The 22,443-nt window shown below is 36.1% G+C and overlaps 1 protein-coding gene and 2 non-coding genes across 7 annotated transcripts in view; all 3 read right to left on the bottom strand.

Annotated features, from left to right (window-relative positions):
• Cdk8 (cyclin-dependent kinase 8) overlaps positions 1-22,443 on the bottom strand; it is a 170,158-nt gene that overhangs the window by 96,726 nt on the left and 50,989 nt on the right. For all 5 annotated transcript variants that reach the window (XM_089236458.1, XM_089236459.1, XM_089236456.1 and 2 more), the window contains one exon: positions 5,521-5,578. In XM_089236458.1, the coding sequence (XP_089092584.1) occupies positions 5,521-5,578 (58 nt within the window). The remainder of the gene's footprint in view (positions 1-5,520; positions 5,579-22,443) is intronic.
• On the bottom strand, positions 11,687-11,758 carry TRNAT-GGU (transfer RNA threonine (anticodon GGU)). The gene has a single exon. It is a non-coding gene; the product is annotated as a tRNA-Thr (tRNA).
• Positions 11,985-12,056, bottom strand: TRNAT-GGU (transfer RNA threonine (anticodon GGU)). Its single transcript has one exon. It is a non-coding gene; the product is annotated as a tRNA-Thr (tRNA).

Here is a 22,443-nt window from a genome sequence, read left to right as displayed (position 1 = left end):
TAATGAACATTTAACACCAGAAAATAAGAAATTGTTTTATATGATGAGACAAACTAAAGAAAGGATTGCATACAAATTCGCCTGAGTGAAGGAAGGCAAGCTATTCCTCCAAAAACATGAAAACTCCAAAATAATAAGGATAACCACTGAAGAACAACTCCAAAAGCTTGAGTTCAATGCAAACAACAACAGAAACTGAAGACTATGAGAGCTCTACACAGAGCCTGTACGCACTGGAAGAAATTGAAGAAGTAAGGAGAATTCTCAGTATTCTTAAGGCCGGAAATAAAACACTGACTTTTCTGGTTTTGAATATCCAAAGCTTAAGAACTAATTTTGACAATTTTTTGATTTTCCTAAGAACTCTAAATAAACAAATTGATGTGATGTGCTTAACTGAATCATGGAAATTTAATTTTGAAATCACAAATTGTAAAGACATAAGTGAATATTATTCATATATTGATTGTAGAACCTACAATAGATCAGGTGATGTAATGATGTACACTCATGTCCATAAATTAAGGATAATTCAGAATCACACGGAAATCGAAATCTAAAGTAAAAATTTCACCTGTAAAATATCACACACGTCTGCAAGAATGATATGCAAATTTCAGGAAGCCACCAGATGATGCCGATAGTACGTCACAATGACGAGAGTGTAAGAGGAGGGTATATAAGGAATGGTGGCAAAAAAGTGAAATTGTTCACAAGAGTTCTGTAAGGCGCTCAGTGCCATAAGCGAATAGTTATGACACAGAGAACGCATGTGGATGATTTTTTACGTGGTAGAATTATCAGCCGCCTGGAATGTGGGCGTACTCAGATGGAAGTATACGAGGAACTTGGAATTGCCCAAAGTGTCATCATCTCTAGGCTTTGGCAACGATTCCAAGATAACGGAAATGTCAGTAGACGTTACAGTACAGGTCGCCCCTGAGTTACAACGGCGAATGAAGACCGGTATTTGGGAGTAACTGCCAAAAGAAGCAGACGGAGCACAGCATCCGACCTATCTCGTCAGCTATCTGCAGCCACGGGTACCACAGTTTCAAGGCAAACCGTGTACAGACGTTTGGGAGATATTGGTCTATATCATAGTCTCCCAAACTTTTTGTTCCATCGCCCCCTTCATCAGAAGTTTTTTCCTCTCATCGCCCCCCAACTCAAGTAAACCCATAGGATCATATGTTAAATCAGTAGGTTCTATCGCCCCCTTGAACCATTCCATCGCCCACCAGGGGGCGATATTGCCCACTTTGGAAAACACTGGTCTATATGCTCGCAGGCCTGTCAGATGAGTTCTGCTCACGGCAACTCACTGTCGGCAGCGATCAGCCTGGAGTAGAGAACATGCAATGTGGACATCGTCACAGTGGGCTTGTGTGATGTTTTCCGACGAGTCCAGGTTTAGCTTGCAGTCTGATTCACGTCGGACTTTCATATGGAGAACGCCAGGTACCCGTTACCACCAAGACAACATCATTGAACGACACCGTTACGGTGGTGCAGCATTGCTCGTTTGGGGTGGAATTATACTGGGTTTCAGAACAGATCTGCATGTTCAAACCGGAACCATGAAAGCCCAAATTTATCTTGACATCATTCTGGAACAACATGTATGTTTGTTTAGGGGTGCCATGGGCACAGAATTTGCGTTTATGGATGACAACGCCCGTCCTCACCGAGCAAACATCGTAAATGAATGCCTTGAATTTGAGGATATAACCCGTATGGAATGGCCAGCATTCTCACCTGACTTGAATCCGATAGAGCATGTGTGGGACATGCTTGGCCGACGAGTTGCAGCCCGTCAACCCCCTCCTACATGTGTACCGGAACTTCGGAGAGCATTGCTTGCTGAGTGGAGTGATCTTCCCCAAGATCAGATCGATAATTTGATACTCAGCATGCCTAGGCGTTGTACGGACTGTATTTCATCGCATGGGAGACATACAATGTATTAATCATCATACCAACCATGTAATAGTAAGTTTTTGTAAAGAAGATATTTTTTACAATTGCTCCAGGGAGCAAAAATCGCAGTTTTATGAATGGTATCATACATACACCATCGTTTTTGTTCTTTATCTTTTGTTTAATAAATGGGCTTTATGAATAAGTAACGTTTGTTTTGTTTCTGAACCTTTATTTGCCGGAGCTGGCATTATCCTCAATTTATGGACATGAGTGTATATAAATGATATAGAACATGTATCAAACAAAAAAGAGAAAGGAGCCAACTTAATTACGGTTGAAGAACTACATATAAATTTCCCAGAATATAACTTTCGTATCAATATAAGTTTTGCTTTCGTATCAATCCCATTCATATACTACTACTCAATTCAATGAAGAACTAAAAAGATGAACACAAATTTATTAATTGTTGGTGACATTAACATTGATTTGTTCAATAGAAATAGAGTAACGTCACAATATCTTGATGTATTAGCAACAAATGGATTAGTCCCTTTACATGAAAACATTACTAGACAAACAGACATAAAACAAACTTGTTTTTGATCATGATCATGTTTTTTATAGATATAAACAAAACTGTGCTCATGAATTTACTGTTCTTAAAACCCAAATTACAGATCACTATGCTGTATTGGGATACATAGACTTTCAGCAGAAAAAAATGAGTAGTATAAATGAGGAAAGTAAATACATAAAAATCATAAATTATGAAAAATTTGAAAGTATATGATTCTTTATCTTTAGTTTGTAAATATTTTTTAAATAGTCATTGTTTTGTAAGTTTAAATTTAAAAGAAAGCATAGATTAATGACTAATGTGTTAGTAATACATATATTTTATATATTTTGTTTAAAAAATAAAAAAAATCGTGATTTAAATAAAAAAATCTGATTTAAATCAAATAAATCAATTTAAAAAAATCAACAACCCTGATATATATATATTCTATAGCTTATTCCTTTAGGCCTGCTGGAAGGACTTTTCAGTCCCTTGAGGCTACAAAGTGTTCGTTTGTAATATGTATGTATGTATTTTTTTTGTATTATACGTTTGTATTCATGTAACACGTCTGAATCTGTGTATTACATGTTTATATTTGTGAAGTAAATTAAAAAAAAAAAAAAATTGGAAAATTCATTATACAGCCTTTCATTCAGGGACACAACTGGATGCCTCATCATGTCTTTATCTTATTCTTTAACAACCCGCAAATTATATTACAACAGAGTAAAATGCTTCATCTTTACTTCAAAGTAGTAAAACTGGTTTTCAACATCATAAGCTGTTAAAGAGGCTGAAAAAGAAGTTGGGAGGTTTCTTCTTTCTATAATTTTTCCTTCTTGGAACTAGGAAAAACATGTCCCATAGGATGCGTGAACCAAATTTTTCTGTGTCTCCTTCAAAAATTCCGGGTATTTGACAAACGTTGGCATCTCTGCTGAGGGAAGGACTATTGTAGAGTAAAGGTTAAAAAAATAGATTATTTTTTGCATGTAGGCTCTTGAGGGTGCAGTCAACTAGTCACGGTTCCAGACCAGGTTAATCGCCTCTGTCAACACCCCACCCTCCTCTGGAACCTCCCATAAGTCACTGAACATTGTTGGCGATTGGCCAACAAAAATTTCATGTCTGGATTTTTGAACACGCGTCAAATGGTTTATTTTACCATTAAGAAGCGGAATGGACCAGGGTTTAAGCTACAGTCGCATTTTTCGCAAAATGCGAAAGAAAATCGTAGAATGCGAAAAAAGTAACAGCCACTTTCGCAAAAATACGTCCAACCATCAATCATTACATTAGCATTGCAGCATTTTGCTAAAGCTTTTCCTCCATTTTCGCTTTTTTGTGAAAAGAATTTTTTATCCAGCTTAAACCCTGGAATGGACACTCATGATTTGACGAATTCGATCTTGTATTCATTCGCCAAATGAAATATTCTGTCTTGATTTGATGCAATAGCAATCGGCAGCACAAACACTGATTGGAAAGCTCTTCAAAACTTCTAATTCATTATGCAATGTTAAAAAAAGAGATAACTATCGCAATCATCCCTTTGCTTTTTTGAGAATGATGATCCTAATGAAATCATGATTTTTTGTTTTCATATTTTTGGTTGCTGAATATTCTTTATACCATATAACTTTATAAATTTTACATGTTTTTTAAGTTTTTACATTAAAAAGAATATTTTGCAATTGAAAAACTAAGCTTGGAATGTCTCCAGTAAAAAGAATAAATTTTGCCTGTTTTTTCCCAATTTTTAGCCACTGTTCTGGACAAAAATGGATTTTCTCTGGCAAAAACCCAACCCTGAAAGAAAGTAAAAAAATAATCTATAAAAAAATATAGCAGTAAGAATAGAGGGAGGAAAAAGAAAGTGAGGAATATCACTTGTATCAGTAGAAAAGCACACAGATATGTACTATAAATATGGAAAAGAAACTATTAAATTTAACTAAAAAGGAAATTATATCCTTTTTCTTTTCAATCAGTTTTTTGCAGTCTCTTTGAAGAAATATTCCAGTGTTTAGAAATTTCCCTGACTTTCAATGCCTTTCTTATCTGATCCCTGACTACAAATTTTTTTCCTTGACTTCCTAGGTTGTAGGAACCCATATATGCCAATTCTCGATCACAGACCCTTTCCCAGTGTGATGAAATGCCTTTTTTTCAAGAATACTACAAGAAACTCAAAAGATCTGCTTTAAAAAAAATATGTGCATGTATCTGAAGAAAAAAAATATTTCTGTAGCATTGTAGACTTTTGTAATTGAATGCAGGCATCCATAGCAGTGGCCGCAAACCTGTATCAAGCATTGTGAGACAATAATGGAAATCATGGCATGAAGGAAGTGGCCCCATCAAATCTTTGTGAATAAGAATCAAAACGTTCATCAGAAATGAAAAATTTTACTAAAGGTGACTTGGTATATGAAGATGAACTGTGTTTTTTAGCAAAAAACACATGCTTTACACCAAATAGTAATGAACTATCCACTACAACAGCGGTTCCCAACCTGTTCTCAACAGTAGGGCTATGCATGCACTTCCCAAGGGATCAATGGTTGCTACAAGAAAACAAAATACATCACTGATTAATTTTAAAAAAAGGTGAAGGGGTTCTGTCACAGAAATTTTACCTGGTAAATATTGAATATGAAATAATATTGGTGGTAAATTGTGAAATAAAGTCAAGCTGAAAAAATGTGATTATCAAGGATTTATGATCCACAAAAAACAAAAGCTTATCACAGGTCAGGTTAATTTATCATTCTTAGTAGCTGCTATAGTTAAAATGTGTTTCGAAGATACCATGCTTAAAAATTTGTGTACAGAAACATACATACATAATTACTGTTCATAACATGATGTAAGTACATGGTATGCACATCGATATTGAATGCCCAGTATCTGATCAATTCAGCAATGAAAATTTGATTATTGAACTACAAATAAAAATTTAATGATCAATTATTAATAAAAATTATATTTTTAAAGTTCTCAATAATAAAATAAAAAATCACATTATTCACCAATTTTCACTCTGCCCCTCTCAGGACCTTCACCCATCACCAGAATATTAGCTGGTTTCTGAAAAAAAAAACCCAAAAAAAAACCAGATGAATGGTAAAAACAAGTTTTATCACAATTATACTCATTTATTTTACTTTATTCCTTTTTATTAATTTACTAGCTATAATACCCGGCGTTGCCCGGGTTTTCTTCAATGAGGCTTTATGAACCACGTGATATCTCCCTCTTTCTTTGAGGGACATGCAAACCGTGTCTAAAGATAACCAATATGGCGACGTCCTGCACGGCTCATGAAATAAACAAATCTAAATTTAAAGAAACATAGAAATGAATAGTCCCCTCCCCCTTTTTTTTTGATGGGTGCTAGGTATTTCGATTCCCTCCCCCTGAACTTCAAGTTATCCCTCTCTGCCTGTTTCAGCTTACAAAAATGCTTAATTAAAGCTGTGGAATTTTTTCGATGCACTTTACGGGGCCCATAACTAATTTTAAAAACATCCTAAACTATATGAATTTATACAAATAAATATCAAAAGACAATACGGAGACATTAATTTTCATGCTTGAGAAGATATAAATAAAAAGTTGAAATCAATGTTATTACATGGATATCCAACTCAAAAGTAGATCCGGAAAATTATTCATATTTTTAATTTTCTGGGCTTCGTATCTCCAAGTGAATTCAATATTTCAAAAATCGAGAATTCAATTTAATTTTTAAAATTATTGATGTGGCAGGAACCCCCCCCCCCCCGCTAAATTTCCGTGTTTATGCAGTTAAATCGGCAATTTTAATACTGATTTCTATGAGGATCACCCTTTTCCTGACCCTCAAAGCAATGATGGTGATGATTATGACGTCTATTCAAAAAGCCTCATTACTGAGAGTATTGAAAATGTGGCAAACCATTATAAAGGCATAAACTATTATACATAACTGACAGCATTAAAGAAGTGACAAACCATTGTAAAGACATAAACACGTCTGAAACTCATCGCTAGGGAACTACGGTAACCAAAGTAAATGTTCGGAAAGTGATTGTTGAGGCCCAAAAACCATTGTTGCCGGACAGTTTTTTGCCCATTTGGGGCATTTGCCCTGGTCTGACGAAATTTTAAAGTAGCCTATCGTTCAAGTCGGGTCACATTTGGTATATATGCAAAATTTGGCGACGATCGATCTAAAATTGTATAGAGAAAACACACACACACACACACACAGAGAGAGAGAGAGAGAGAGAAAGACAGACAAACAGAAAATCAATTTTATATATATAGACTAGATATAATACCCGGCGCTGCCCGGGATTTCTTCAATGAGGCCTTTTTGGATCACGTGATATCTCCCTCTTTCTTTGAGGGACATGCAAACCGTGTCCAAGTTAACCAATATGGCGACTTCCTGCGTGACTTCATGAAATAAACAAATCTAGATTTAAAGAAACATAGAAACGAATATTTTTTTCCCCTTTTTTTTAAGGGGCGCTGGGTATTTCGATCCCCCTCCCGAACTTCAAGTTATCTATTTCTGCCTGTTTCTGTTTCCAAAAATGCTTAAAGCTGTGGAATTTCTTTGATGTACTATACGGACCCATAATTGATTTTAAAACAACCTAAACTATATCAATTTATGCAGTTGAATATAAAAAGACAATACGGAGACATTAATTTTCATGCTTGAGAGGATATAAATAAAAAGTGAAAATTAATGTTATTGCCTGGATATCCAACTCAAAAGTATATATATATATATATATGTCCGGATAATTACTTCTATACATATTTAATCTCCTGGGCTTCGTATCTCTCTCAGCGAACTCAATATTTAAAAAAAAATCGAGAATTCAATACAATTTTTAAAATTATTGATACGACAGAAAACATCACCAAATTTTCACATTTCTACAGTAAAATCAGCAATTTTAACACTGATTTCTATGAGGATCACCCTTTTCCTGACCCTCAAAGCGATGCTGATGATGATTATGACGTCTATTCAAAAACCTCATTACTGGGAGTATTGAAAATGTGGCAAACCATTATAAAGACAAATTATTATTCATATAGTAACAGGATAGAGAAGTAACAAACCATTGTAAAGGCATATACATGTCTGAAACGCATTGCTAGGGAACCACGGTAACCAAAGTAAACGTTCTGAAAGTGATTGTTGAGGCCCAAAAACCATTGTTGCTGACAGTTTTTTGCCCATTTGGGGCATTTGCCCTTCTCTTACAAAATTTTAAAGTAGCCTATCGTTCAAGTCGGGTCCCATTTGGTATATATGCAAAATTTGGCGACGATTGATCTAAAATTGTAGATTTGTATAGGGAACATACATACACACAGACAGATAGAAAATCAATTTTATATATATAGATAATCAGATGAGTATATAAAAAAATTTTACTGGACATATTAAAAAAAAATTAAGATAAATAAAAGAAAGTGGTACCTTGTTAACACTACAAGGGCCATACTATGCTATACCTAGAAGGGCTAAAGACAGTCATTTTGTCTGCTGCTTCTTTTTAATATAAAAAGAATATCACAAAATTTATATATATATATACTTAATCACATAGAATTTTTACAATCAAAAATATCAAGCATTGTCTCTCGTGGTTATTTTGTGAATTTTGAAAATTTTAAATTTTCTCAAGTGTACAGGGTGTCCATAAAATGACTCTCCAATTTAAAATATCAAGATATAGAGGTAATTTTTTCAGAAAATTTACCATGTAGAAAGACAAACATTGCACTTACAACACATCGTACATTGCTCAATGTTAATGATGTGTACCTTTTTATACATATATCACAGTCTTTTAAATTCAGACTATTTAGGTATTTGCGAATCCTATGAATAACATATATTATGCTATAATAAATTTACACATTGGGGGAAAATCTAGCACACTATTGAAATTGCATTCCGCATATTAATTTATAAAAATTTTATCCGGCCCGAGCCCCTGACCAGATTTTCAGCCCCCCCCCCCAAAAAAAAATTTGCATGGATACGTTTCCAGATATGCCAACTTTTGGAATCCAGAAATCCGGAGAGTCTCCTGAGGGGGGGGGGGTACCCCCGGTACTCATAGACTCGATCAAAAAAAAAAAATTCACAAAAGATTTAAAAAAAAAAAAAAATGTTTATTAGGGGCCGTTCAAGTATTACGTAAGCAAATTTTTAGCCATTTTTGACCCCCTTCCCCCCCCCTTGTCAGCACAAGTAAGCAAAACGCTAACCCCCCTGTCAGCAAAATTTTGTCATCAGCTCTGCCCCTCTAAATCCTAACACATATTGGTGGGGGGGGGGCGCCTTGTGCCCTCTCCCATGATCAAAAATTTATTTTTTTTAATGCAAAAAAAAATATTTTTTTAATTGAAATTTCAGAAGAAAATATCTTTATATGTTATTATAATCAATTTCTGTTAATTTCAATGTTATTTAAATGCTATGAACTCAAAATTTATCTTTAATAAATTCATTGCAACCCTCCCTCTAAGCCATATAATGATAAATCGTAAAACGCCCTTGGCCCGCGGACTAAATATGGCCCTGGGGGTTATCTGATGCGGCATGCCCTCCTCAAAACCTAATTTTGTGAAAATTAACTAAGTGGCACATTTACAGATCGCTTAAGTGTCCCGTGGTACAATTCCAGAACATTTAAGTGGCCATGGCAGTTTATTCAGATCACTTAAATGACTCGGGACACAGTTTCAGAACACTTAAATGACTCGGGACACAGTTTCAGAACACTTAAGCGACCCGTGACACATTGAGATCTCTTGAGTGACATGTGACGTAGTTTTAGAGCACTTAAGTGCCCCCCCCCCCAGTGTGGTTCTACATCACTCAAATTACCCGCAGCACATTCTCAGATTATTTAAGTGATGCATGACACAGTTCCAGAGCACTTAAGCGGCCTGGACACATTTCCAGATCACTTGGATCTGCAAAACATTTAGAAATCACTAAAGTGGCTCTGTAGGGCACTTATCAATAGGTGGGGGGGAGGGTGTTAATTCAAGTGCCCACAAACTATCAAAGGGTTTTTCTCGTTTTTTGCGCACCAAGTACGATGCCATTAAAAATATTCCATATTTTCGTAAAGGGTGGTTGATGACGTAAGGATTATCCCCCCCCCACCCATTGTCATCAAAAGCAAGCAAATTGGAAACCCCCTCCCCCCATCGATGATGACGTAATACTTGAATGGCCCCTTAGGAAAAAGTTGCATCCCCTCCAGGCAGGTTCAGCATTGCCCCCCCCCCCCTCCCGAGAAGAATATAATTTCATGTCAGTTTTTCCATGCAGAGTAGAGGAGTCACATCTATATACTGTTCATAAAACATAAGTGTTTCCTCTCATGGATGCTATCAGTGATTGATAATCTTGGGTATATGAACTCTTAAAAGCTTTATATAGCTTAAAAGTTTTATATTTTCTTTCTGAAGACATATAATCAGAGGAAACAATTAAAAAACTAAACCGCACGGCTATTAATGGAATACAATAATGATTATACAGGAATTTCGGCAACCAAGGGCTTAGCCCCTGATAAATGATTGCAGATAAACTCTACGTAAACAAAGTCACGTCTTTGCCAGTTGCTTAATAATGCGGTCACCAAGACTTTTTTCCGGTTACTCGATGGAAATGACCGACGACAGCAGTCATTAACGTCATGACAATGTGAAAGCTCGTGCAAAATCTAATTTTCTGCCAAAATCCGGAGAAATTTTAACAAATCTGAAGAGCAGGAGGGAGGATGAAAAATCCAGAGTCTCCCGCCTAAATCCGGAGAGTTGGCAGGTCTGCATTTCCCATATTTGGCTCGGAAAAACAATTTTCATGATTAAAAAAATTTCCCCAAAAAAAGTTTAGTAAAAAAAATCTGCTCGAAATTTTATTTCAATACATTTTTAAAATCGCAATTGACATGTCCTTGGCTTTTTTTTGAACAATTTGTAGTATTTTTCTCACTGTCAACAACGACACTTGATCTCCAATTATCATTCTCCCTCATTGCCAATCGTAGCTGCCCGAAGGCATGCATCTCTGAATGGCATCTGCAATATGGGGTGGAGGTGCTTTGGTCCTTTCTTGTTCCTGCTGTCAGACACTCAGAAGCATCTCTGTTGTTTGAACGTGACCCTTGGGGAAGGAGGCTTGCAGACGATGCAGGAGGAGAAAAAGAAAAGCTAAAAAATTAGTCAATAATGATTGAAACTGAAACAAGTACACTCAGAGAGCCATATTTTACTTATTGAGTTCGGGAACCCGGCCGAAACATTTTTGACAAAATACCGTATGAGTGATTAATAACACTGAGAAATAGCTGAATGAAATGCAGTAAAACCTTGATATAATGATTACGAACCAAGAAAAATAGTGTAGAGGGATTATCATTATATCAAGAGGCAACATGCCCTGAAATTTCTGTTACTGTTGGCATCTTTTCTGAATCAGCGTTGTTAGTACCACTAAAAAAATGCGCTTTTGAGTATTTATTCACTGCAAAAATAATTTAATTGATTAATTGATAAATAAAATTTATTTGGACGCATTGCCCCTGTAAAGAGCTTAATCGCAATAGACCATGTCATGGCCCTCATATCCTGTAGCAAGAACTTTTTTTGTCCCACTGATGTCCACAAAAGAGAGGTTTCACTGCATTATACACTGAGTGGCCACATTATTCTGACTACTTGACAGTTTTAAGCAAATGAACTATGGCACTACACTGTTGCCGCTAGAGGGCTAGGCTGTCATAAAAAAACAGGAAAGCTTAGTTCCTGGGATTGTAACAGACTGATACAGAGCCGCAACTAGAGGGGAGTCGTTCTAAACATTTAGAAGCCCACATCCTGGTAAATCTTTTGTGTAAGTGAATGGCCCAGCTTCACAATGCAAATAAAAGCCAATGATAGGTTTTTTTTAAGACAAATCTAATGGTACTACCAGGGTCACAACTAGGGGTAGCAGGCTGGTCTGGTGTAGGGGTACAAATTTTACCCTTTACAGGAGTGGGAAATGAAAATTTGATTTTTGTAGCAGGAAAAATTATTTTCAAGATATACAGAAAACTGGATGTTGTGAAGATATTTATTATTTGAGATGTTCATTTTTTAAGGAAGGAAAAAACTCATCTCTGCCTCTACCGGGAGTCGAACCCGGGTCCCTCGATTACCGGACGAGTGCTCTGACCACTAAGCTACAGAGGAGATAGAGATTTTCCTTCGCTAGAGCGTATATGTGCCGAACGGAACCGTGCAATGGACGGTGAACCGATCAGCTAATAGCTCATGGACGACGAGCCACCAGATGGCTATATATATGACATGAATGTCGCTCTCCACTTGTTAATACAAGATATACAGAAAACTGGATGTTGTGAAGATATTTATTATTCGAGATGTTAATTTTTTAAGGAAGGAAAAAACTCATCTCTGCCTCTACCGGGAGTCGAACCCGGGTCTCTCGATTACCGGACGAGTGCTCTGACCACTAAGCTACAGAGGAGATAGAGATTTTCCTTCGCTATTCTCCTCATTTCAAGAGTGATTTTACTCAATTCGAAATCGACTCATTCTTAAGCATCGTAGTATATTAATAATATGATGGAATTACCTTTTTAGCAATGTAAAATGCAAAAACCAACGATATTAGTTAAAAATACACAGAATTTCCGGGTATTTTTAGTGAACATCGTTGGTTTTTGTGTTCTATATTAATAGTATTACTCAATGATATAATTATATTATCAATCATATCTCTCTGAAAGGATTTTTTTATTGTATTTTTACGTTTAATTAGCGTGGTTTCATCCGAATTTTTTTCCATTTCATATGTTTGAGGTGAAAGGGTTGAAATTCATTGCAATCTAGATTTCAGATATATTCATAAAACAATGGTAAATAATTAGAATGATTTTCATTCAGAATTATATGTAGAAGAAAACAAAGAGGGAGAAAGTCAATTGCAATCCCCCTGATGCTTGCCAGTTTTAATCAAGAAAGAAGTGAGAGACCTGCGCTTGAAATAATGTAAAATTACATTTTCTTAAAATATGGATCTATATAATATCGCAGTAACTCTGGCGATTTGAAAAATATGGCAGCTAACCGGAGCCCGACTTAGACACGAAGAGGTCCTGGGCAAGGAAGGAATTAGGGCCTCTGTGACTTGAGTCCAAATATTTTGTTTACCCAGAAAATATAATTCCGGGACAATGTTTTGTATAGGAAGTTATCTAAATAAAATATCAGATGTCTTCTTTTTTTTATTCGTTCATTATCTTCCTTGGCGAGAAACTCCATTTTCTCCTATCGAACCGTTCACACCCGAAATAACATGACAGAAAATAAGGTAATATAACAAAAAATAATTGCGTTTGAGTTCATTTCAGAATTTACTTGGTTAACAAACCAAAAACACCAACGAATGTCTCACGAGCTCCCAAGACCGATAATTTCAAAAATGAATTTATTTTAACGATTAAATTTTGAATTTTTTTTACAAACTTTATTGTTGAACATTTTGAGTTCAAATCATTTATTAGTGTTATTGCTAATCGAAATGAATAATTATGTAACACATTTTATTAAATGACCAATTTTGCTTATATGAAGTAGGCCGTGGGCAGAATGCCCATGCGAAGGACACACTTGATTCTGACCACAGTTTCTTGAATTCATGTACTTTTTCCGATGTGCTTATAATTTAGTAATCAACTCAAGTGGGATTCCCGGTCTGCGTTGATTGTGGTCCCCAAAGCAAAATGTGCAGAAATCTGCGACGTACATCACAGACCAATTACCGCTACTGCAAAACAATTTGGAAGAATTTTAAAAAGTGCAAAAAACACTAATACATGTATGGGGATTTTTACCGCAGAACATTTCCAGTCAGCCGAGGGCTAATTGCAGAATAGTACTAAACATTCTGTTTTGGGGATAGTGTGATTGTATTCATCCTTTGAAGACCCCAACCATAGTGTAACGAAATGCTTTGAGAATTCATAGCGTTTTCCTCTTTATTTGTCTTTATCGTTGATTCTTTCTTTAATTTATGAGGGAAAGGATAATTACAATTCTAAATTATAAACGTATTTAATTGCAAATGTACAAGATTGGTAAATATCCAATCGACAATTCAAAGACAAAACTAGAATAATTTTTTGGCAGTATTCTAGTGTTTAAAATAAAAAACAACGAAATAGCTGAGACTCGTGTCCCACCTCTGATCACTTCGAAGGGAAAAAGTCATAAAGCAGTAGATTGCCAGGTAAATTTGGTTGCCGACCCATGATTCAGGGAGTGTGAACACGATTGCGTATTTAGTGCGTTACAACAACACTAATTCTAATTGGATAGCCATGTGCGCATATTTCTAAGACGGTCACTATAAAATCGAAACAGCCGACAGTTTGCATCAATTCCATTTTTAATACATTATATATATATGTTTCTAATTAAGCCGAGTGCAAGTGGCTTTGTTCGAAGCTGAATTTTATCATCAATGAAGGTTTATGCATTCACCGGAATTTATTTAATCAAAACCTTATTTTGTGCTCCATGTCAAAGTAGAACACTTAACTCCAACATGTGTTGATGCAAATAATTTTGTATAAAATAAAATTTCTGGATAGGTGATTTCATAGGAGTACGTAACATGTTAAATGTAGTTTTGTTTCAGGAATGTGTAAGGTGCAGTTGACAATAGGGAGAGGGGGCTTGGGGGGGGGAAGATTGAAATAATATTTATTTTTTTATGTAATGTGATCAACACGTATTCCCAAGAGATCCTTACAATCTGCAGTGAAATAAATAATCTGTAGTGAATGAAAATAACAATTTTCGATACTTTTCTTTTCAATCTCCAACATAGGGGGCTCGTGCAACCCCCAGACAAAAAAAATATTTAATGCAAAAAAAAAATTTTCAAAAAATTAAAATTTTGAAAGAATACCTTTATACATTATTTTAATCAATTTCTGATAATTTCAATGCTATTTGAAGGTTAAGAACTCAAAATTTCTCTTTAATAAATTCATTGCGACTCACTCTATAAAGCCATATATGGTATACCCTTGACCTGCAGACCAAATGTGGCCCTGAAGGTTATCTGATGCGGCTTGCATTTATGTACAAACAAGGCACCAGGACCAGATGATATCTATCTATGGGCCCTCAGGGAATGTGCTAATGAATTGTTAGGGCCAGTTGCACAGATATATAGGAGTAGCGTTGCTGAGGGTGTCGTCTCAAGGGATTGGAAACTTGTTAATGTTTTTCCAATATTTAAGAAGGGTAGTAGAGAAGTGGTGTCTAATTATCGTCCAGTGAGTTTGACGAGCTCCCTCTCGAAAATTTTGGAAATTTTCATCAAAAGGCAGTTTGTGAAGTGGATAGACGAGAATAATGTATTGTCGGATAATCAGCATGGGTTCAGGAAGGGGAAGTCATGTGTAACTAACCTCCTTTGCTTCTATGATCACGTGACTAAGGCTTTGGGTGAGAGCAATAATGTAGATGTTGTTTACCTAGATTTCCGAAGTGTTTTACACGAGATTGGGATTGGGGGCAACTTGCTGAATTGGATAAAATCGCAGTTAAGAGATAGGCCGCAACGAGTTATCGTAAACAGGGAATTCTCTGATTGGACAGGTGTCACAAGTGAAGTTCCTCGAGGAAGTGTCCTTGGCCCCATACTTTTTCACTTTTTGTCGATAAACTTGATCTGGGTATCGATGAGATTGCTAGCAAATTTGCAGATGACGTAAATCTAATGGAGGTAATCAGGAATCAAAGCAATAGGGAGTTGCTCCAGACCAACTTAAACAGGATTGCAGCATGGACAAATGAATGGAGCTTGATGTTTAGCATTGATAAGTGCATGGTCGCTCATTTTGGTTCGAACAACCCACGGTTCTCTTACGAGTTGAATGGGATCTCTATCCTGGATGCAAGTAGGGTCACCGATTTGGTAATTCTCATTGACGAGCGGCTTAGGTTTTCTGAACAATGTTCAGCGGTGGTCAAAAAATCGAATAGAATGCTTGGTCTCATTTTCAAGAAGGTCTCTTCGCCTTCTCCTAAAGTCATTCTTCCGCTTTTTCGAGGTTTAGTTTGTCCTGGACTGGAGTATGCTGTAAGGTTTTGGAGACCATACCTACAGAGGGACATAGACTTGGTTGAAGGGGTTCAGAGAAGAGCTACGTGTGTCCTTATTGGCACACTGGGTTTTTTGCCATTTTTTGAATATGTTTACACATTAGATGAACGCAGGTGTCGAGGAGATATGATCGAAGTGTTCAAAATTTTCAACAGGATGGATAGGATGGACCATGAACTTTCAGTACACCGCCAATTGACTGCTTTTACAAAGGACACCAGTATCGATTGGTAAGGGACAATGCGAGGTTATGGTGTTGCAGGGAATTTTTCTTTAATAGGGTTGTTAATAGCTTACCCCCTGGACAGGGTTGGTAAAAAACCGGTTTTTTTTGGTTTAAACCAGGTTTTTTTGGTTTAAATACTTATAGTATTAACATTAAAAACAATGAAATTTCTGAAAAATCATTCAAACTTCCATTAATTAACTAAAATAAAATGTTTATTAATGTAATTAACACTATTCCCATGCTAATTAATCAATAAATATTTATTACATTTTAACAAAAACCAACTTTTGCAATTTAATTATTTTTTGCTTAACTCAATGGATTACTGAGTGTTTGAAAATTCTTTCAATGTTATTATTAATCATATAATATATAAAGGTTTTTCTCCAGTTACGTTCAGTATACTTAATTACGAAGCTATTTTGCAAAAAGTAATAAAAATTAGGTGAATATCATGCATTTAATGAAGCATAAATAATGCAGATTAATTAGCAATGATTTGTGATATACAGGGTGATTATAACTAAGGTTCTGATTTCAAAACACTGTAAAAAAAGAACGATTGTCAGAATGACTGGAAAATTGACATGAATATTCCTGAAAAAATTCAATTTTATTTGGTAAAGGGAAAAAAATACTTGAAAATGTAAAATTAATGACATCATCCAACACGTGGGAAATTTGCTCGCAGAATGGAAATAATAGCCAGTCATGGCAAAATGATAACTTAATTTTAGCATTGCACGATTTCATAATTCATGGAAACATCACAAAAAACGAAGTAATTGAACAAATAACTACAACTTACTTAAGAAATGTTAAATATGTTGTCCACCGTGTGTTCTGGCTATGAGGTTGAAAGTACAAAAATTCTTGTTCAACAACAGAATCGGAGAATGCCATAATCGTAATGTGGATGTGCTTGCAATTCAGCTTTGTTAAATCAAACGCCCCCCCCCCCCCCGTTAATATTCCTGAGGAACTTCTAACACTTCTAACATATAGGGAATGTGCTGGAGATTGCAATTCACCAAAGTTTGCAATCTGACCACTATTTATAACATTTTCAGGTACCCCCACAGCCAGAAGTTGCAAGGGTTAAGGTGCATCCTGTCAAAATGGGTCTTCAGCAGCTGCTTTGCTGGTATTGCAATGTGCATCTTCATAGAAGTTCTATCCACGCACTGATGCTGTGGAAGTGCAGAAATGATGTGGTTGCACAAAATAGTGTTTTAATAGTGTTTTAGTATAAAGAGTTTTGAAGAGCTCTATGAGCCTTTCTCGGATGCGGTGGATTATATTGTTCCTCGGTAACAACTTACACCGCATACATACTAAGAAAACTGGAAGTGCGCGTCTGAGCCTAAGCGGTGGGAGCAATGACGAGTTCAAACAGGCAAGAGCCCCAGTGATTGATCTTAAGAGGAAATATAATCTCCGACCACGTCGGCGTCAACAACACCGATAAATGGAAAACAGAAGCAAGTTCACCTGCAATGAGATGAATCAAGTCATTGATGGCAAGGACGAATTAAGTTTTATTTACTCGGCTATATAGTGAATTGTGCTGATCTTAGTTCACCCGGTGACGATTCCAGTGACGATTCTGGTAATGACTTGTGGCGTAGACAATGATGACTGGGACTAATTCACCGTGATTCAAAATTTCATATTCCAAGATTATCGGCAATCATTCGATCCATTGACAATTACTATATCCTTATGGGATGGACGGCTATACACCACCATCTTATAATCCCGTTTATAATTTTGATTGCCCATTGGCATTGATTGTTTAGGTTTTATTTATTTGTTATATTACTTCAGGAGTTGACGATCAATTTTTATGTAAATTATGTAAATTATTTTATTTTGCTGCTTTCGTCTGAGGTGTCATGTTATGTTGTTTTTAATAAAACTTTCTGGACACACCTATCCTTCGGGAACGCTTCGATATCTCTCTGAGATAGGAAGCGGGTTGTGCCCGGTCTTCAAAGGTCAAGGTTGCACAAAATAGATTATACTGCTGGCCAAGTACAGCATCATCTACTTGCAAATTTTGCACTTTTTTCTTTTGCGAAAGAAACTTCCATTGCTTCAGGAGTATCCATGCAAATTTTCAAGTCATTCTGATCAGTACTTATTGTATAGTTTTGGAATCAAAACTTAAATTATAATCACCCTGTATACAGCTGATTATTTTTCAGAAATCTGTTACTACTATAAAACTGGGAGATATACAGTAGGAGATGTGCTACTTCTTATGGGAAAGAAAATGAAAATGTATGTGAGGTAATGTAACAACTAGTACACTAGTCTTTGTCCTTTAAGGACAGCTGGTGTCTTTATTGTATTATAGGACCCCCTGCCCCTAGCATGATGGTGTCACTACTGTTGCTGTTTCTTTGTCAAGGGAAAAAGAAACCCTGTGAGATGATGCACCACTACATTTAGATGTGTGATGCAATCATGAATTTGCTTATTCATGAATTTGCTTAAGATCGAGCATCAGAATGTAGCCAAAGGTTAGAAAATGTGGTAAGAATGAGAAAAATTTTGGGTTCTGTATATAACTTTAAATAACTAAGATACTTCATATGAAAAAAAAAAAAAAAAAAAATATATATATATATATATATATATATATATATATTCAAGCCACTTTTGAGACTTTTTGAAAAAAACCACTTATAAAATCTTATGTCATTTAAAGATATACCGTCAGAATGTACCCCAGGGATATAAAATGTGGTAAAAATGAAACATTTTGGCTAATAATGAACCAATATGATATTTTTCAAGGAAAAAAATGATATTTAGGCAACTTTTATTTGATTTTTTGAAAAAAACCAAAGTGTTTTTTTTAAAAAAACCCACTTGGTTAAAACCAAGGTTTAAACCATAGTTTCCCAAACTTTTCGTTCCATCGCCCCCTTCCTCAGAAATTTTTTTCTCTCATCGCCCCCCCAACTCAACTGAACCCATAGGATCCTATGTTAAATCCGTAACTTCTATCGCCCCCTGGACCATTCCATCGCCCACTTTGGGAAACACTGGTTTAAACCAAACAACCCTGCCCCTGGAGGTAGTAACACAATATTGACAGGTTTAAACAGAAATACGATAAACATGGGGTAAATCGAGAAGTTATCCATACTTAGAATAAGACGACCATAAATATATTTTATGGGCATTGTATAAAATTTTATAATTTGTATATATTGTTTATAATTTTTGTGATTGTGTTATTAATTGAGTTGCTGTATTTTTGAAATATATGACATACATATTTCTTACGGGCATCTTTTTCTCAGCCACCTAGTTGGGCATTTTGTCGGTTGTGGCATTGTTTTTGTATTTGTATTTGCCCCCTCAAACCTAATTTTGTGAAAATAAACTAAGCGGCACATTTACAAATCGCTTAAATGACCTGTGAGAATTCCAGAGCATTTAAGTGGCCCGTGGCACATTTTCATATCACTGAAGTAGCCCTCAAAGATCACTTTCACATTCAAAGTTCACTTAAGTAACCCACGACACAGTTCCAAAACACTTAAACGACCCGTGGCACATTTAGAGATCCCTTGAGTGACATGTGGCACAGTTTTAGAGCACTTAAGCGGTCCCCAGTGCAGTTCTGATGAAATCTAGATTTTACATCACTCACGTTACCCGCGGAACATTTCCAGATTACTTAAGTGATTTGTGGCACAATTACAGATCACTTGAGTGATACGTGGCACAGATCCAGAGCACTGAAGCAGCCCTGACACATTTCCATAGCATTTGAAGGATCCATGAAACATTTAGAGGTCACTAAAGTGGCTCTGTATGGGACTTATTAATAGGGAGAATATTAGTTCAGGTGTCCTTCAACTGCCGCTGTGGTGGTCGAGTGGTCATAGTAACAGACTAGCATTGCAACATGACGACCTGGGATCTCTTACAATATTAATGTTCATTTAATCTTGTTTAGGCCCCCCCCAGGGTTCGTTAGCTACCGGAAACCAATTTTTTTTTTTTCGATTTTATAGCAACCGGATTCTTTTTCAAAGAATTTAATGCTTTTAATTCAAAATCATTGGTTTCTATTTCTGAGAAAAAAATTGAGGTAGGCTGTGTGTTGTGGACAAAATCTCGTCTGTACTTTCTTTCTTTCAAAAAGAACACACGGCCCAGGCTGTATCGGATTTAGCCAATTTAGCCATGCCCCTATGAAGGGATGGGACCGTGTCAGAGAAAACTTTTATAAACAATGCATAGCGTTGTCACTACTGACATAATGATATTGGTATCATCGGATTTGTCTTTGAAATAGCTAATAGATGATGCCAATATCATCTATTTACGTTGCGAACTTCTCGAGATAAAGCGTAAAGCAATTTCTAATGCTGAAGAGGAGGTTAAAGGCAGGAGTGGAAAATCTGCTACAATTGCTACAAACTGCTACAATTTCCGACATCTGCTACATTCTGCTACAATTTCCGACATCTGCTACATTCTGCTATAATTTCCGACATCTGCTACATTCTGCTATAATTTCCGACATCTGCTATATTCTGCTACAATATAGACAATTTTCCTCTCATTTGCTACATACTGCTACAAAAATGCCGAAACTCTTCAATTCTGTGCCATCTTGCACCACAAACAACTTGAAGCTGCGTCACATAATATTTGTCCTCGCAATTTTATTTCTTAGGGACCGTAAATGGAATTAGCCAGCATCTTTAACAGATTTTCAGTCTCTCGTTTTGCTTCCAAGTTTTCTATTATTCATGTTCTCCCACGTATATTTCTGATCCCACCAATATGCGGTAGGAAGTAGGGGGCAGTGTTGACAAAATTTTGCTGACAAGGGGGTAACAAATGGCTGAAAATTTGTTGACGTAATACTTGAACGGCCCCCAAGTAAAAAATTTTGTTTTGATTGTGAATACATGAAATTCTGGTGTCCCCATGAAAAGCCTTTTTAGCTAGTCGAGTAACATGCAACGAAACATACAACACCCACTCTATGAAACACGCACACACACGCGTAGGAAACATACAATTTATGCGCTGAAGCTTGCAATTCACCAAAGTTTGCAATTCGACCACTGTTCATACATAACACACACACACATTTTGAGGTTCCCCCCCCCCCCCCCACAGCCAAAAGTTGCAAGGTTGCAAGGGTTAAGGTCAAATGAACTGATGGCCGGCCAGGTGTCGTGCAATCCTGTTATTGTTAAAATGGGTCTTCAGCAGCTGCTTTGCTGGTATTGCAATGTGCATCTTGATAGAAGTTGTTCTATCCACACACTGATGCTGTGGAAGTGCTGAAATGATGTGGCTGCACACAATAGATTATACTGCAGGCCAAGTACAGCATCATCTACTTGCACTTTTTTTTCTTTCGCTAAAGAAAATTCCATTGCTTCAGGAGTATCCATGCAAATTTCTAAGTCATTCTGACCAGTACTTATTGTATAGTTTTTGAATCAAAACTTCAATTATAATCACCCTGTATATAGTTGATCATTTTTCATCAATCTGTTACTACTATACAGTAGAACCTTGATTAACTGGGCTTAACCATGAAAGTATAAAAAAAACTGTTGAATATTAAGACTGGGAGATATACAGTGTGAGATGTGCTACTTCTTATGGGAAAGAAAATGAAAATGTCTGTGAGGTAATGTAGCTACTAGTATACTAGTCTTTTTTCCTTTAAGGACAGCTGGTGTCTTTATTGGATTATAGGACCACCTGCCCCTAGCATGATGGTGTCACTACTGTTGCTGTTTCTTTGTCAAGGGAAAAAGAAACCCTGTGAGATGATGCACCACTACATTTAGATTTGCTTAAGATCGAGCATCAGAATGTAGCCAAAGGTTAGAAAATGTGGTAAGAATGAGAAAATGTTGGCTTCTGTATATAACTTTAAATAACTAAGATACTTCATATGAAAAAAAAAAAAAATATATATATATATATATTCAAGTCACTTTTGAGACTTTTTGAAAAAAACCACTTATAAAATCTTATGTCATTTAAAGATATACCATCAGAATGTACCCCAGGGTATAAAATGTGGTAAAAATGAAACATTTTGGCTAATAACGAACCAATATGAAATAATTATATTTAGGCCACTTTTATTTGATTTTTTAAAAAAACCACTTGGTTAAAACCAAGGTTTAAACCAAACAACCCTGCTTACAGTTGGCAACGAAACACAAAATTATCCTCAAGGTCTTGCAGTCCATTTCTTGCCTTGTATTTTATTGTCGCCATGGCAGAGAAATTTTGCTCTCATATATATATGATATTGAAAAGGGCAAAAGTGCATTAATTGCTTTATTCATTAGATTAGGATACTGCTTTCTCAGTCCAAGCCAAAAAGCAGTCACCGGCCTCCTATTTTTGGTGAACTTACCTTTGAGTGTGGAATTGGCACAGAGATGAATAAATTCACCTCATTTACACAAGCAGTGAAATATATTTCCTCAGCACTGGCTG

This window comes from Pholcus phalangioides, unplaced genomic scaffold (assembly GCF_987345545.1).
Source record: "Pholcus phalangioides strain wild (caught in Gottingen) unplaced genomic scaffold, Ppha-v1.0 ptg000009l_1, whole genome shotgun sequence".
Lineage (NCBI taxonomy): Eukaryota > Metazoa > Arthropoda > Arachnida > Araneae > Pholcidae > Pholcus > Pholcus phalangioides.
This window is presented reverse-complemented; position numbering and strand designations above follow the sequence as displayed.